Source organism: Xiphias gladius, chromosome 23, assembly GCF_016859285.1.
Source record: "Xiphias gladius isolate SHS-SW01 ecotype Sanya breed wild chromosome 23, ASM1685928v1, whole genome shotgun sequence".
Classification (NCBI taxonomy): Eukaryota; Metazoa; Chordata; class Actinopteri; order Istiophoriformes; family Xiphiidae; genus Xiphias; species Xiphias gladius.
Window position 1 is genome coordinate 12,443,873 of NC_053422.1, and position 18,239 is coordinate 12,462,111.

At 40.0% G+C, this 18,239-nt stretch overlaps 1 protein-coding gene across 3 annotated transcripts; it reads left to right on the forward strand.

The window, feature by feature from the left end:
* Positions 1 to 7,904: 7,904 nt before the first annotated feature.
* Positions 7,905 to 16,323, forward strand: gdpd2 (glycerophosphodiester phosphodiesterase domain containing 2). 3 transcript variants are annotated; one of them, XM_040120654.1, is made up of 15 exons: positions 7,905 to 8,368; positions 9,172 to 9,275; positions 9,429 to 9,522; positions 9,762 to 9,821; positions 9,922 to 10,020; positions 10,159 to 10,249; positions 11,124 to 11,269; positions 12,049 to 12,131; positions 12,569 to 12,728; positions 12,836 to 13,042; positions 13,131 to 13,279; positions 14,087 to 14,234; positions 14,433 to 14,515; positions 14,617 to 14,633; positions 15,886 to 16,323. In XM_040120654.1, the coding sequence occupies exons 1-15, from the start codon at positions 8,282 to 8,284 to the stop codon at positions 15,957 to 15,959; spliced, it is 1,602 nt and encodes a 533-aa protein (XP_039976588.1). In that variant the 5' UTR covers positions 7,905 to 8,281; the 3' UTR covers positions 15,960 to 16,323. The 3 variants fall into 3 exon arrangements, with proteins under 3 accessions (XP_039976588.1, XP_039976590.1, XP_039976589.1); XM_040120656.1 differs by having other exon boundaries at positions 10,228 to 10,249; XM_040120655.1 differs by lacking the exon at positions 14,617 to 14,633.
* The last annotated feature ends 1,916 nt before the right edge of the window (positions 16,324 to 18,239 follow it).

The window sequence follows — 18,239 nt, forward strand, 5'->3', positions numbered from 1 at the left end:
CTACTGGAGAGGACCATGGATGTATTGTAGTTATTATTGCAACTCTCTTAATAATACATCCATAGTGCGGGCACAACTCCTTCTTCTCCTTTGAGGTTTTGGCAGGTTTTGACGTTGCATTATTGTTTCCCTGTGGATTAAGGTTTCCTCAATGTCCATTGCTTTTAAAGTCATGTAATTAGCCAAGTTGCTCTAAAGAAAAAAAAAACAAATCCACTTCTTCCCTCTATGCTTTTTAAACTGGTTTCTATTTGCCCTGTTTTCGGTAGTTGTGATATCATTTCTTGTCTTTCTTCTGTATATTTTCTGCAAGAACATGCCCAACTCTCTCTTTTTCACGACACTTATCACAGTGATCTGTAGGATGTTACCCACAATGAAAGGTGTATTGTTTAGGTTGCTATATCAAATTTTCACTCATCTTATTGTGACCTGTTCTGCCCTCTTTGTTGTCCTACTTCTTACCATGCCTTCTTTATTCTGGATTGAGTGGAGATGTTGTATTCTTGTTGCAGTTTCCCAATACTGTTGCCACTCTTGATTTATTTTCCTCCGAACTATGCTTTTCCCCGCTCTGATTTTGAAAGTGTAGTATTAATTATTCTTTAATCACTGCCAGTTTGCGTGCTTTTTTTGTTTCTGAATGTGCTGCCACATGAATGTGATATCTTTACCTTTTTGAGTTTGATGGAAATCTGTGAGCTGGTCGTTGAAGCTCGATCAAGGAGAATAGAGATGAGCATTGCAAGTTGACACTGTGTAATGCCACCCAGTTCCGAAGGTCAGTTTCCCTGCAGGGCGTATTTAAACCCACACAAACTCATACGAAACTCACCGCATACCCTGGTGTTCCTCATTGTTCCGAGGCATCTGTCCATACATGTTTAAAAATTCTATTGGGGCTCAATTCCAAAACATCAACCCACATCGTCCTAAGTCACGTTGAATATTCTATGCAATAATTACGTCTCCCCCTATCCTGGGGAAGACTGTGTGCCTCATGACCCTGAAGGGCACCTGCATTTTGACCGTTGACCCTCTCATCCAGAGGGTCGGTTTATCTTCTACGAGAGCAGGGTCTGTGCGACAACCTCGGTTGCTGTGGCAACTGCCACCGGGGAGTGAGCCAGCTGGACCCTATCAGTGTCTTCACAGCCATCCTCGAGACGGACGGTGAACTTTCAAGAGTCCATATATTTAGGGTCCCCATAACTATGGAAATCGCTAATTAAATGATTGTTTTTGTCACTGTGCAGCTCTACACAACACTGTTCTAATACCCAGACAGGTCTAATAGGCCGTACCACAGTTGCTCAGTTTTTTTTCTTATAATGAACCCCCACATCTCTTGCTATGTCATCCCCTGTCCAACCAGAGCTTGTTTTTTGTAACCTTTCCGTCTCCCAGTATGTCTCCAAATCCCTTTTTGTTAGATGTCTGTCTCCATGCCCCCCTCAGATTTCTCCAACAGTTGACAGTAACATTTTTTTTTTTACTCTTATCCATAACCTATGTAATAAACTCTTTCCATGTTAAACTTTATATACTATAATATACTCTCTATACTACTTTCATCTCTCTCTAAGTTATTTACATCTAATTCAGATTATTACCTTCCCTGAGTTTCTTTCTTGTGAGGAACATAACTTTTATTTTTTCAACTAAAAATTTTAATTCTCAATTCATCTCGCAAATTTCAACTGGATATATTTCATCTTGTATTTTCTTAACTTTTTGCTGTACATTTCTTCATATTTTCCACAAAACACCATCATTTGCAAACACTGATCTTCCCATATCCATTGGCACGTTTGCAAATATAACTTTTGTCATCATAACAGAAACCAAACAGAAAAGCACTCCCCTAAGGGTATCCCATTTCCTACATGTTTATTTGATAACTCTGACCCTATTTTAATTTTACTGGTTCTTCCACTTGGAAAGTCCATAAACCAAATGAGAACTTTCCCTCCGTCTCCCATTAAAAGCAACTTGATTAGCAGCCCCTCTCTCCATAATATGCCATGTGCTATTTTAACATCAAACAACACTGTCTCTTACTTTACTTGAACTTTTACTATTTCACCCGGCAGGCACAGCTCTGTATATGTGCCCCTTCCTCTCCTAAATTTGCTTTGTTTTGATGCCACCGTAACTCTTTTATCCAAGAAGAACATCAGTCTGTCATTAACCATCCCTTTCATGAATTTACAGACCTATGATATATAGGCAATACGTCTATAATTTGCCAGCTTAAAGGGAATCTTTCCCCTGTTTTCTTATTGCTTTCTTCCAGCTCACTGGGATTCTTACCTCTTCCCATACTTTCATACATAATACCAGCAACTTCTTCAGGTCCTCCATACTTAAATGTTTCAACATGGTGTAACATACTTCATCTTTCCCTGGTGCAGTCTTCTCTGTTTTAGCCAGGGCCTCCTTTACTTCTCTATGGACTGAACTGGACTGAACTCTGATGAAGATGATATTGTACCTGTTCTTATTTTATTATCAAATGTTTATGTCCATATTATAATAAGTCTAACTCAGGCCTATCTATCACTTTCTTTCTAAAATTTCTCCCAGTTAGCATTCTCAAATACCAATTTTCCACCCCTGTCTTCTGTGGTTGGTAATGTAGAAGTACTTTGCACAGGACCGGATAATTGTCACTACCTATGTCGTCTTCTTGGTACATCCATCATTTAAGCAAACTGAATTCTTTTCATCTAAAAGATCTTTTCTTATCTGACCATTTTTATCTGTCCTCTTGTTCCCCCATAAAGCGTTAAAATCCCCGCACCATTCAACATTATTTCTACTCTATCAAGAATGTATCTACTTACGCTTGTTTGGGAAATCCCAGCCTCCGAATGGGTTGTGGTGATGCTACCTCCCTACACATAACACTCCTCTGCTTTACAGAAGTGACACACCCTCCTCTACCACCATTTCTCCTGTCTTGCCTAACTGAAATGTATCCATATAAGACCAAATCCGGGTTAGGGCCTTAACCAGGACTCTTGAAGACACACAATGTCACACAGGTTTTTGTCTTCCACTAATTATTAACTGGCTGAAGTCTTGTCCATTAGCAATCAGGCTTCTCGCGTTCCACTGAGGAATTTAAATAATTAGTAGTATCAATCCACACATGCTGAGTCTTGACTTGATTTCGCGCTGAACTCATCCATTACTTCTTCCCATTTCAATTAATTAATCACTCCTGCTACAAAGGTCGCCGAATTCTTCTTCTCTATCCGTACCTGTCTCTGATCCTGCTGCAATTTGCTGCAATTATTGCAAGATTTCTCAAACCCTAGTCTCTTTTTTCTCAACTCCCCCTGTCATTCTTTTAGCACTTGTAACTGAACTATTACGCACTCTCAAGTTCTCAACTAACTCCCTCATATTAACACTAAAAGGTTCTCAAGAAATCCCCCCGCTCCTGCCTGCCGAGCCTGTCCTCCCCCATTCTTACTACTTTGGGTGCCTCCACTTTTCCAACACTAATCATTTTCTTTCATTTACTTCCCTAATCACCCTTTAGTCATTTTTATTATCTTTAGTGGATCAACTTTCTATCCGCCCTCTAACCTTACCGCTACATTAAGCAATTCGGCTGCCTGTTGGTCCATCTCCTCACCCTCCCCCTCCCATCATTTTTGAAAGCAGGACTTAGTAAGTTTCTCATATCCTGAGTTCCTTTTTCTACTAAAAATTTGTTTCCGATTAGAAATGACATGGAACAATCCTTGAAATGATTTGTCAGCATCATAATGTTTTCAAACATACAGGAAGCTCAAACCTGTTAGTAACTCACATTAGTGCAAGTAGAAAGTTGTTGAAAGTTGCAGTAAGTGCTCATGACAGAAATGGCAGAAATGAATAGTCTCAAAGCACATTTGAACGTCAGACTTTGTCAGATGAGTTTGTACAGCTGACCCACTGGCTGTAATTATATAATAAGTTATATATCTACCTAATGTAACAAAAGAAAAATTGAAACTTTCTCCTGTACTGTGACACATCTCCTTGCTGTAAAAATAGTCATATTATCACAGTTCTATATGGCAGAAAGTTGATCCATTACCAAAATTAAGATCACGCACTTCCAAATATCTGACTCTCATATCTGCAACTTCGGCTGACAACTAAAGACGGCTCCAGCTCTCCGCTGAAAATAATGTGTGCAGACAAATATGCCCATTTGGTTATAGGTCATTTGAGTTACGCTATGAAAATCCTTTGGCAGAGACTTGATATGAGCTCAGTCCCATTAATGCTTCATACAGTATGTCTGCATTTATTATTCTCAAAGTTACATTGTCGTTGCATGTAATTCAGTTATAAGTTCAGGCCGTCTGTGTCAGGACTGCACGGCCTCGCCACTCAATCATCACTCTGACAAAAGTAAATCAGACATAATGGTCACTGTGATAGTATCAAAGTTGTCACCGTCGGAGCACAGGCAGGGAGGAGCCAAAAAGGGCCAGGCACACAGGCAGGCATGTGTTATGAAGACACTTCACAGAAGAGATGATGACTATGACTTACAGGAAATCAAACAGCAAGGCGGATACAGGAAAAAAGAACAGAGCAGGGAGAAGGTGCTGAAACAGGTGGGAAGGTCTGAGGGCGACTGGTCGAGAGCAACAGGCCTGAAAGGGGACATATACTGTACACGCAGGGGTCTGAGGAAGTGAGAGCATGGGGGGGGGAGGCAGACTGGGAAAGACAGATAGAGCTTTATCCAAAGTATCATTAAATACATTATGCATGTGTTATGTGAAGCTTACACTTTGACCATTAGTGGAGGAAGAAGTCCTCACTTCTTTTACTTAAGTGAAAGTAGCAATGTCACAATGAGGAGGAAGAACTCTTTTACAAGTGAAAGTTGTTGAGGAAAACACCCTCTTGCTCTATGGTGAGGAACAAGAAATTACAGATGCATTAATGACACTGAGCTCAAACTCAGATTTAAAGAATTGATTACAGAGTATTGAGTCCAATTAAAATGAACAACCAACAACAGTCAGCAAACAGAGTCAGAGTCTAACTATTCGGCCGAATAGGGTGCAGTCTGTCAAGAAACTGACACACATGCAGAAAGTTCAGGCAGCTGTCACGTACACAAGTAGGTGGTAGATGCATGTAGTGACATAACTCGTACATAAACAGTCCAAACTCCATACAATTTAATACACCAAATCAAACTAATAGATTAGGAAAACAGGATTTCCCTCACAAAAGTCCTACTCGTGGAGCCGCTTTCCCTCTTTACAAGCTCGAAGCGCTCTGCTGCAGAGGAGCTTCCAGTGTAGCCACATGTGCAGTTCTCCTCCCGCGGCGCGCCGCAGATTCCCCCTTCGGCATCTACCTGAGCCGATCGGGGCCGGATCCTCCCTCCGCTTGGGCTACACCCTTTCATCCCGCGCCCAGTTCGAGGGGACGATTCACATTCAGCTCACGGAAAGGGGGAAGGATGCGCGAGGCGGAGAGCGGGGGCAAGAACGGAGCGGACTCCGCTGGAAGCGTGCCGTCGGCGTGAGCACGCGCGGGCTGCGGAGAACTGACCGACGCCGGTGAGTGCCCCCCTTGGGTTTGCCAGACGGGTAGAAGTTCCGCCCGAACCCTGTCAGTCAAGGACGGATTTCCTTTTCTGCTGCTTTTCAGGAATGGTTTGAGGAAGGAGAAGCACCGCGGTCGTGCAGCTCAGCCCCGGGGACACACTGGCAAGTGATTAGGCACACCATGGGTTGGTTTTTTTTTTTTTAATTCCCCCTAGGTGCAAGGGATTAAAACGATTAATGAAGAAATCACCGCGGACGCGGACATCCCATTTTGGGCTTAAAGGTTGAAGCCAAAGGGCCTCGTGTCCGTCTAGTCACATGGGAATCCCACTAGAGCTTTCAGCCACACATCTCATAATTGCTTGTGCGCTGTTTGACAACAGGTGAGCTTTTTTTTTTTTAAAGTTTTATTTTCAGTGCTCAAAGATTATGCGTGGTATTGACGCACACTCTTTGCCAGTGAACGTTATAAACTACGAGGCGAGAAAGCAAGAAGGGGAGAGAAGAAAAAAAGGAAAAGAAGAATGCAGAAAATGCAGCTTGAGTACCCATCCCATGCCATTAAAGAATCCTGTGAGTGGAACAGGAACAGGAGAAAACATATTATATTATTATAACATATAATATTAAAACACTATGAGCCAGTAAAAAAAAAAAAACTCAAACTTTTCCTGTTGTGCCAGAAATCAAGATAAAATCACAAGGTAGATTATATATATATTATCAGGAATTACCAACACAGAAACAAAGCATATAATGCACAAGACAAGACATTTTTGGTATGAAGAGATCTAGATGGAGGAGATGGTTTTAGATACTAAGTTTTTATAGAGGTCCTGATGCCAGATTTCTGTTAAAGTGTAGGAAAAAGGATGTCTGATCGCATTGCTGTGATTAAAAGCTGTTAAGGGGTTGAGAGCTTGTGAAATTGACCTTGTAAGGTGTGTAATAGATTATTAACGAAAGGACTTATTTTTGGGAATTGAAAATAAAACTCAGTGTCGTTCTGTTATTAAGGAAGATGAAAGAATAGCACCATTATTTTGTTCCAAGAGGAAGTTCAACTTGAAGTTATGCACCAGGGACAATGTGAGGATGAGAAATTACGGTTTTGTTTTAACTCTTTTCTTCCTTTTTTTTTATTTATCACTGCATAAACAATCTGTCATGTAAGAAGCTTTGATTGGATACTTTGTCTCTCATCAGTTTTGATTACAGTAGCACACCCAGTGCATTTTTGTGCATAATCACGGTTTACATTGCGAACCACTATAACATGATATATAAATTAGCAAGGTGTGTCTCCGTGGAGCTTTTAATATGCTTAACAATGCAGCATTGTGTAGAGTAACCCAGTGCGTGATGTTATTTCCTTATGTCCTTATACTTTGAAGCATGCATTAAGTGTGCTGATCTATGAGGTGGGAATTGAGAGCGGAAATTAAAGTATCACTAAAAACACAGTGACGTCTCTCAGCTTGTGCGTTAGACATAAAAAAAGACATTTTTGTTAGACGCTCAGCCATAAAGAGGTATTGAGATGTTCTTTGATTGTGATGGGGACATTTTTGCTTTACTTCCTTTTGTCATCTTGTCACACTTTGACAGCATGATTGCTCACACATATTACTGTTATTGCACAACATTCAGCTCAGGCTTAAAGCTTCCCTATGAAACGAGATGTCTTATGTTTCATGTCTGTGACACTTAGACCTGTCTATCTGTCCCAACATGCTCTTATTAGATGATAATATCCTTATTTCTTTTTAAGAAACACGTCAATTAAAGGTAGGATGTCATTTAATTCTGTAATTCCGAGTGGGAGTTCAATCCTAACTCAATCTTGCGTAAAATGTTCGAAACTTATGCCCTAACCGTCAACTTTCTTATTACCCTGAAGGTTCCGCTACAGAAAGAAAGCAAACAATGCGGGCAAGGGAAAAGCTGGAAAAACCCCAAGTCAAATCAAGTCAAACAAGAAACATTTAGTGGTGTAGAACCTTTTCACAACAGACACCCTTATTGTCCAATGTGTCTGATCGGTGGGTGACAAAGGAGTAGTAATCACCCATATCCTTTCCGAAACCTGGCACAACCGTTTAATGACTCGCGCCAGCATGTTGACTAAAATCCTGCTGTGACCCTTTCCCAGACTACTGTGTATTCTTTATATTGGCATGGGAAAAAACTCAGATTATTATCCACGTCCAAGGAGTGTTGCCTGCTCTGTCAATGTTTAAACTGTTAGTTCTTTACTAATACTCAGTGTATTTCCTCCGATGCCTCTCCGTGCGTGGATGTGCCAGTCACTGTGGCTGTTTGTGCTGAAAACACTTGAACAGTGTGACTTCACTCTCAGGCCAGTCTGTGCTCTACTCCCAATACCCCATGGTGTTGGCCATTGTAAGTGCCTCCAGTGGCTATACCCCCTTTGCACACAGACTCTACTGAGGAGGCTATTCAGCAGGGATTGCCTTAATACCCATAGAAACTCTTTTTATCCCCCTGCCTCATTTGCTTTCTGTCACAGTCGTCTTTTCTCCTTCTCTGCACTCCATAAGTTTAGTGAGGTGAATGAAATCTCCTCAGTATCCAGAGAAAGCGTTTTCCGGGCTCCCTCCGTCCTTCTTCAGGCTGCGTGTATCAGGTGTCCAGATTGCACAGAACAGGATCTGCGCTTTCTACACTGTGCGCGAGGAGGAGAAGTGATGTCTCAAGAAAATAGCTGTTGCAGAGTTTGCAGCAGGGGCTTCTATAGCTGCCACTGGAGGGACCCGAGTAAAAAAAAGAGAAAAGTGAGTATTTTAGCCATATTTGTTTGTATATTTTTTTTTTTTACAAATATCTAAACATATTTTAAATTACCCATCAGGGAGTTCAGATAAGATTTAGATGTTGTAATTTTCCTCAGCATTGCTCCATATTGTACTGTACTGTGTGATGTTTATTAAATAATCTGTTCCACATTACCTCATGAATTTCAGTTTTCAGGTTCCCTTTACTTCCACTGAGCACTGAACCTTTACAAATCCCTGTAAGCAGGGATTAACATTCCACCGGACTGAATTCAGAAATCTAAAATATTGCCAAAAAAGGGTTCGGCCATATGAATCTTTAAATGCATTTTAAAAGTGGATAACTTTGTTCAGAGGAGGCTGTTCACATACTTTTAGTAGGAAGTAGAAATGCAGCAAATGAAGGGATGATTGAAATGCTGAATATGCATTTGTGTGCCAACAAAAATAAGTAAACTCACGGGTCCTAACACGCTTGTTATGGACTAATCTGGAACAGGATTACAAAGGGAGGGGGAGGAAGATTGGGGCCGTCTGTAATTTTACATAAAAATGAGAGTGGGGTGGAAACTGGGGGGGCGCTGTGGATGGTGGAAGAGCATTAAGGGGCTGTTTGTGCTGAGTTGTCAAGGTGCAAAACCACTTATGAAAAAATGTTGGAATCGTTCCATTGTCACACACACACAGACACACACTTTTACTTACACATACACAACATACAAAAGATCATTATCATTTTACTCATAACCTTAACTGTGAAAAGGTCCAAATGAATAATATTCCACCTGTTCTTTTTATTTCAGCATGCATGCTGCTGGTTCTCAGTTGTGTCTCTGGTCTCCCTGCTCTCTCTCTGCTGGATGTACATTTGTGTGGTTACTTATAATGACCGAGAGGATGTTAACTGGTGAGTGACCGCAAACATTCACACACACACAAACACGGCCCACGTTGAGCACAAAAACCCAGAATGCTCTCTTTTCTTTCCCTTTCTTTTCTTTCTCTATTGGTGACCTCTATTATGCTAACCTAGAACTGCCCTCTATTGTTCTATTATCAGGCAGGGCTTCACAAAACTGAAACAGTGGGTGAACTGGTTCATGGTGCTGATCATCATTTCTGCAGTTTTAACCAGTTACTGCATTCTGCTACTGGTGAGAATACAACGTTGATACTGTGGTGCTGTATTTGAGCGGTAATGATAGAGTGACTGGGGGATGTTTATGGGAGTGGATAATTACTGGCATTGGAATAGATGTGCAGAATTGTAGCTAGGTTTAAAAAAAACAAAAAATTAGCTTAGCTTTATACCATGGAAACATCATTCTTGATCCATAGAGTAAGAGGTCATTTTTGCAGTTTCATGTTCTATACCTGACACCATTCATTACAGCTCTTTGCACTATTCCAAGTTGCCTTAGGAGAACAACTCGACTTACACTGGCTGCACAAGGTATTGTAAAAATGTATCTGTCCAACTTTTTTCCAAATATACAGCATTTAATTGGGTTGTTCAAATTGCTGAATGTCATATTTGCCTTTTCTCTGCACAGATCTTCCTGTTTTTTGGTGTGATTTTCATTGCTTTCGGGGTCACAGGAATCAGCCTTGAGTGGCAACAAGAATGGCCAACTGTTCCTCTTTCACTCCAGGTACAGTAAGGATCTCTTGTTAAGGACTGAGGACTGTGTGTGGGAATGGTTATTAGAGTGTAATTGGGTTTTACATGGGTCAAAGTTGTCTGTGTGCATGAAGTGTTCTTGATGTGCCTCGTGTCGGCCTCTTGGCAGGCCACAGCTCCTTTCTTGCAGTTTGGTGCTGTTGGAGCCTTGACGCCGCTGAGCTTGTTTGTCTTCCAGGGCTTCCACAGGGCCAAAAATGGTATGTGTCAGGCATCAATTTGGGAATGCACAAGGGCATGACTCACAAGCAATTACAACACTGTGTACAGACACAACTTTTTTTCCAGACATAAAAATTATCTCTGCTTTCCTTTTTGGCAGAAACTAAAAGAGGTTCATTTGGCTTTGACCAGGAAACAGCGGCTAAAAGATAGGATAAAGATGAACTATCTTGATCCCAGACTAGAAATCAAGATGGCGCAATAGGTGGAAGGAGAGAGTGAATAAAGATACAATAAACAAGGAATAAAGGAATAAGATGGATATATATATATATATATATATAAAATAATATGTTTTTCATTAGTAACATAACAGTATTAAGATGGACTACTGCTGGTTTTTCAGTAATCACTGTCATGTATCATGGCCTAAAGACTTTTTCCTTACCATTTAATAAGGAACTGATTTACAGCTGGGATGTGGAATAAATGCAGCTAAGAACTTGGACAGAAAACCAGCAGAGTCGTAGTATCAGAAGATCTTTGGAACATGGCCACAAGAGTTTGTGTTCTCTGTGGAGATGTTCAGTCAATGCAGGAATGAGCAATGACCCTATCTAATAATCTTAATCACACGTAACTTTTATTTTAATGACACTCAGCAAGAAAATCAAAAAGTGTGTTTAAAGAATGACTATTTCATTACTAGGCACTGGAATTTGCATGTGGCATAAAAAAAAGGGTATAGAAGTATTTAAAAGGCAGGATATTTATGTGACTACCACAGTATAAACGATACTCATTCCTTCTCACACTTCTAAAGGGACTACTATACAGGTCCTCTGTTCAAACTCACAGCGGTGTAAATAGCCGCAGAGGACTGTCTTATTTTTTGAGTTTTGTTCTCACCAGGGTCTAAGGTCCTTATTGCAGTGGTCTTTGTAGCGGTGTCAGCAGCCATCTTCCTGTGTCCCCTGCTCATCCAGTCTCCATGTCTGATAGAGCTAAGCGAGTTACCCAAAAAGCCAAAGCTCATTGGCCACAGAGGCGCACCGATGGTGAGCATCCTGTTCTCATCCTCTCTTACTGTTGTCACTGGAATGAGCTGTCATGGCACGTATTATTACGGCGTGCATCATATTTAGTCAAAGAAGGGTCGTTTAATGATCATTTCAAGGGATAATTAGCCATTTTGAGAATTACGCTATTGACTTTCTGGCTAAAAGTTATGAGGAAATTGTCAAGGAATTGTGGGATACATGGCCCCCCCTTAGAACCACAATTTGTCGTTTTTACACTTCGCTGTAGAACTATATGACCTGTTTCCCCCAGCTTTCGGTCTTTATGCTAAGCTAGTCTAAGCGTCTCCTGGCTGTAGCTTAATATCGATAGATGACTGATAGATCTTGGCAAGACAACGAGTAAGTGTATTTCCAAAAATGTCGAACAATTTCTATAATTCGTAAGCCACCCAAACAGAAAAATCGACTGCTAAAGTCCATGCAAATATCATTATCTCCTCTCATTCAGAACAAGTTATACAATACAGAGCATTATATTCTGTTCACTGATGTAATATGTTAAATGACTTTGCATTTTCATGTCTTCGCATCACAGCAAATGCTCTGCTCCTGGCTCAGGTGTGAACAAATGTCTAGTCATGTGTGGGTCCCATATGCCGTGCTGCTCTGTCCTTGTCAGTTTGCTTTGCTCCTGGGTCACCAATAAGCTCAATTAAACACTCCGTATGGGGTTGTGTGTGTTGACACAGCTTTAGGGTAGTTTGAGAGTTTAAGCACAGGAGTGTGTCTCACCCATCTGTCCTCACTTTGTTCAGCTGGCTCCGGAGAATACCATGATGTCGTTCAACAGGAGCATCGCGTGCGGCGTGAAAGCCTTTGAGACCGACGTCCAGCTCAGGCACGGTGAAAATGGGATCGTATTTAAAAGGATTTTTAGTGGCTTAAGTATAACAGCAAAGCAATTTTTGTAAAGTTTTTCAAAAGTGTTGGTACATATGATTTGCACAGCCCCATAGCATTAACTGGCCATTCGCTAAGCATCACCAGCTTTACCTACTGTTGCTACACCTGTCACCTGTTGCTTTTCTTTTCCGCACAGCACATATAAAAAGGTAACAGTGGCAGACTACCACTTGAAATTAATTTTTGAAACAATGGGTCCTCGATTGCAGAGGTAAACAAAAGCAGGCTTATCTAATTCTAGATAGCAACAGCAGATTTTGTTGGCAGAAATGAAAGGAACCACAGAGGTCAATTAAGTGCTTAATGCATCTTTAAATTTGGATTGTTTTGTCTTTGTCACAGACGCTAATATTTATTGTTTCTCTAATCTAGTAAAGACAGAATTCCCTTCTTGATGCATGACAATGGGTCTGAGTTTTTGCTGAGAACGACAAACGTTAAGGAGAAGTTTCCCAACAAACACTTCAGCTACAGCGCCAACCTAACCTGGGAGGAGTTACAGAGCCTGAATGCAGGTGAATGGTTCCTAAAGGTGAGCGCTGTGCTTTGGTGCGTGTCTGTCCACACACTTGCTCATAAAGGTATATGTAATGTCATCCAGCATAATAGAGTTACAGAAAGTATTACTGGACTTTCCAGACAGATCCTTTCCGTTCAGCGTCCCAGCTCTCAGAGGAGGAGAAGGTAGCGGCGAGGAATCAGACCATACCCTCCTTACTTCAGCTCCTCAACCTCGCCAAGCAGCACAACATCTCAGTGATATTTGACCTATATAGTCCCAACCAGGAAAGTGACACAGACGACACAGTCAGCACCATCTTACGTTCCGGCATCGACCCAAGCCTGGTAAGTCTAATCACTCCGATGGACTTTGACTGTGATATTTCATGATAAGGCACATTTTGTTAAGGTGTTGTATTTTTCCCTATTATAGATCCTCTGGCTTCCTCCGGCGGAAAGAGAAAGTGTCAACTTGGCCGCTCCAGGTTTCATCCAAGTCTATAACACCGAAACAGAAATGTTTGACAAAGGAGGAAACCACTTGAATGTGAAATACAACAAGCTGAGTACAGAAGAAATCAGGTAAAAACATGAATAAGAAGGAAAATACACCCATTTTATCTATTTGGTGGTGCCGGGGGGCATGCATGGTAGTGTGGTAATTAAAAGTGTGTGTGTAGCAGGTAGAGGCACAGTGCTGCACAGGATCGGTCTCCAGGTAATGGGATTCCTAACCTGGGAGTATTACTAAAAGGATGAGAAAACCAACCATAAAAAAAACATACTAAAGAATGAAAAGCACTGTGGCAACATGTTCTGAGGAAGTGCTGAAGTGCTGCATTCAGTGCTGAATGAACTACTGTACATGGAGTGCTGTCTTTGCTTTATGATACAAGCTTTGTACATGTTTGTTACATAAAACTTATCCCTAGGCGGCACAAATGAACTTTGTTTATACCTAAAGATATGTGCATGCATTTGTTCACAATGAAATGGTGTGCAGTGTAAATGTGTGTCCGGTCTGTGATCATGATGCTTGTCTTTTTTTTTTGGTTTTTTTTCGTTATCGCTGTCTATTCATGTGTGCACACAGACAAACTCCATTTTTTGTATGATTCATATGTTATAATTCTTAGTATTTAAACAAATGCAAAAATGATCTAACATGGATTAAAAAGACGAAACATATTTACATGCACGTATGCATAAATATCTACATGCACCCAGCCAATAGCTACATACATACATACACATGCAGACACATGCCTGCACACAAACACATTGACTGTCCTGCTTTCCCCAGATTCCAGTTTTTATATGCTTCTTCTCTCTTCATTTTCCTACAGTGTAATTTATACAAAGCTCTACTTCTGTGTCTGTGTCTGTCAGAAAACTTCAGAGGAAGAATGTTACAGTTAACCTGTGGGTGGTTAATGAGCGCTGGCTGTTTTCTCTGCTGTGGTGTGCAGGGGCCAGCTCTGTTACCACCAACTCCTGCCACCTCCTAAAGGACATGGACCACCCTGACTGGGTGATGGTGAGCAATGCATACAGCTGCACCTACAGTAACTCATGTTCTACTTCTATTTCTGTTCATCTCAATCTCACAACAGCATTAAATACCAACCATTCAAGTAATTTTTTTGGAGCTTACAAGTTTGAACAGGTGTTTTCCAAAATACGTGACACGCCTTGACCGTGCCGTGCCTATGGGGCATGTTTCTGTGTGTTTCAGGCAGAACTTAAATACACAATAATATGGATTTTAGTGGACGTGTTATCTTTTCTGATAATGACTGGGCTCTATATCTTTCAGAGGTAAGCTGAGCAGATGTTTGCTGTACACATTTGTGTCTGTTGTATAAAAATATCCATGAAAGTGAATAGACTGACTTATCAAACCTAACTCTTTCTCCCAGGAAAACACACAGAAGAGGTAAATTTAGATTTTAATATGTTAAAATTAGGCCTGCGACTAACGACTGTTTACAATACTGATTAATCTGCAGATTATTTTCAAAATTATTTGATTAATCATTAAGTCTATAAAGGGTTTATCAATATTTCCAAAAGCCCTAGGTCACATCTTCAAATTTCCAGTCCAAAACCCAAACATTTTCAGTTCACTATCAAATAGAATTAAAGGGGAAAAAAAGCAAAGCTGGTACCAGGGAATGTTTGGCCTTTTTTCCTTGAAAAATGACTTAAACGATAAATTGATTATGAAAATAGTTGCAGATTAATTTTCTGTTGATCGACTAACCTATTAACAGACTAATTACTTCAGCTCTCTGGTTGACATATTGACAATAATGACACTAAAAAGGATTAGCTACCTGTATTTGCATGATTAACATCTGGGTGTTACACACAGTTTTTCCAGATAACCGCTTATATCTTGATTAAAGTGGGTTCCTGTCTATCTTCAAATACAATTGCTATCCATGAATCTGTATATAGGTTGTCAATAAATAAAAAAAAAATTGTGATATTAATCCTAGCTATCGTTTCGGGTTTACTTTATTGCTATTTAACGTAACTACAATGACAAAATGACAAGCCTGTACCCTTTATTTACAAAATAACCTTTATAGAAAATGGTATAATGTAAGCAAATAAACATCAAGTAACGTTTTGGTACCACTTTCCGATAGGTCAGCCTTTATAAGAGGTTTATAAGCCACTGTAACTAATGGCTTGATTATAAGTTAGAAACATTTTTTACTAAATTGAGTGAGGCCATCAATCAAAACACATTTTGGGTCGCCAGGTTGTGAAAAACAAATTTACCACTTACTTAGATTAATTTATTAACAACTTGTAAACATTTAAAACTGACTACAGACTTGATGGATTAAAATGATTTATTAATAATTTATTGGCTTGGTTTTCTACAAGGTGAGAAACACATGGAAATGTATGAATGGATTAGCAACATTAAAACATCATTACAAAGTAGAAAGGATAAGTACCAGCTAAAGAGGTTTTTCACAACCTGATAAGCCCAAATGTTTTTCTTATTAATAATTTATAAGATCTATAGATCATTCGAAAATTATTTATTAACTATTAACAAAAAACGTAATTACGGTTTATAAACCTTTTTATACATGGTAGAAAGTGGTACCAGCTTTTTTACCAGAGTGGGTCCCTTCATTTGTTCTCTGAACCTTTGCGACTCCAAACAGGCACAGAGAAGCAAAAAAACAATACTTCATCCTGGAACGAGAAAGAACTGTCTCCCTTCTTACCCACTGGGTAATCTGACTGACTTCAGCACCAGATGTTTCAGCCCCGAAACTGATGTACATTCTTGTCTGCACTGCTGGAACCATTTGGACCTGAATCAGGAAGGAAGCAAGTTAATGTGAATTTCCATACACTGTATTCTGAAGCCATGAAAGTTGCTTTTACAGAAATTCTATGATGTGAAACAAATATGGGCACTATACCGACAGATGGGAGTTTGGTTTTTTAGTCTAGCTGGTTAACTGGGTTTATCATTCACAGGGTTTTGATCATTCTTCTGTTGCTGCTGAAAATATTAAGCTTTTTGTCTGATTTTATCACTGCAGAGTGCAATGTAAATCTGCACTGAATTTCGCTCCTTGCACTTTATGTCATTGTGTTTTTTTTTTGTCATTACTGCTTTGATTTGTTTCAAAACCTTTTTTTTTTTTTTACGGTGTTACCACTGCAGGAAAGATATGGCGTAACCTGATCCTTGTGTCTTTTACCCTCTACTGTATGTACTACTGGTATGTTTTTATGATTTTTTGTTTTGTTTGGGAAGATTGGAGACTTCTCATAAAGTATAAATGCCATATGGTTATTTGGTGAAAACAAGCAAATTATTCATCAGAAAGGTGGCATTAAAACATTTATATGGTTCATTGTTTCTTTTTGTAATAACTGAGTTTTTTATATATATTTTTCTTTTGTTGCTATTGTTTTCTGATAAATACAATGTAGTTATATTTCTTATTCTTTGTATATTCTTGAGACAAGAAATGGAAAAGCATACTTGATAAAAATGCATATATATATTGAATAAAATTAGTTTTAAACAATAATTTATGCTTATTTAGAGATTAATGCATATGCTTTTACACCTATCAGCCACAACATTAAAACCCATATATATACTGTGGGCCAGGGGACCCCAAAATCCCCAGGTGTATTCCATATCATTGGGATCTACATAATTTGATTAATGGAAAATTTTTTTATAAATTTTAACCACTAAAATACAATATCAACTACGTGGGGTTCACCCTCCTCCATCTTGTGACCCTGGTCTTGAGGAGCGATCCAGTGTGAAATTCTAGTTTTAAGACATACATTGATTTGGTTTATACAAAAGTGCTTCCATTTATACTGCGTGTCAAGTAATTAGCACACAGAAAATCTAGGGCGAGGGAGCATTATTCTATCATGGAAGTACTGTAAGGCTCCAAACAATTATTTTCATGATCAATAGGTCTTACAATTATTTTCTTTAGTCATTATTCCCTGAACCCCAAGTTAAAATATTCAAATGTCTTGTTTTCTTCTTGCTGTCAAAATTACAAATTTCTTAAATTTACTATCATAGAAAATTACTTATGAGAGGCTGGAGAGGGTTTTCACATTTTTTCTTAAAAAAAAAGAGGCTTAAATGATTATTCAATTATCAAGCTTATTGCCAGTTAATTTTATGTAAGTCTACGAATCAAGACATCATTTCAGCCAGAGCCAGGTGAAATAATGAACTGTAGATATCCTCTTTTTATTCCACACATCCTTCTTCCCTGTCAAAACATGACGCCTACATTACCCAGAATGCAACTGAACCGGCGACAGAGTTGGGTTAGCTATTCAGGTGTGTTATTCTGGTAGCGGCTAAATGTAGCCTCGAGTCACTAGCCTCAAACAGAGACGAGGAGCGGACTACAGAGCTTTGGTAAACCCACTTCTTTCTAACTCCACACCACCAGATATATTTTTTATTTTATTTTTTTAGTAACAGACTTGTAGTCTTCAGCCCCAACCGACGCAGACTCACCAGAGGCAATTTATCTGACTTCGCACAGCTCCCTCTGGAGCCAAAAAGGGCTTTACACAACTCTCCTCCCCCCACAAATACACTCGGTAGCGACGTTAGCTACGTTCCTCAAGAGCCGTAAACAAACTCGCGTAAAAGCCCTTTAAACTGTGATTTCCCAGCACCGCCTCAACGCACCACAAGATGGCACACAATGCAAAACAATTGGAAAGTGAAGGCGACTCGACGCCGATCAGAGAACATTTTAACCATGGGCGACACACGGTTTCACTACAGATGACGCCATGCAACAGATCATGACAGATGACTGCAGGCGGAACAGTTTAAATGTATTAATGTTGGTATTACAGTGGCCTGGTAGAGGCTGTGCCGTTCAAAGGGGCCGTTTTCCGCGTGTGCGTGTGTGTGTGTGAGACAGGGAGGAGGAAGAGGAGTAGGAGTAGGAGGTGGAGGAGGAGGAGGAGGAGGAGGAGGAACATGCCACGCTCCGCGGCCGTT

What these genes read in the sequence shown, in the direction of transcription:
- gdpd2 (XM_040120654.1), top strand. Translation starts at nt 8,282, where the DNA reads ATGTCTCAAGAAAATAGCTGTTGCAGAGTTTGCAGCAGGGGCTTCTAT. An exon ending in GCCACAGAGGCGCACCGATG is followed by an intron (nt 11,270 to 12,048) that starts GTGAGCATCCTG and finishes CACTTTGTTCAG; the next exon opens with CTGGCTCCGGAGAATACCAT. An exon ending in CCGGCATCGACCCAAGCCTG is followed by an intron (nt 13,043 to 13,130) that starts GTAAGTCTAATC and finishes TCCCTATTATAG; the next exon opens with ATCCTCTGGCTTCCTCCGGC.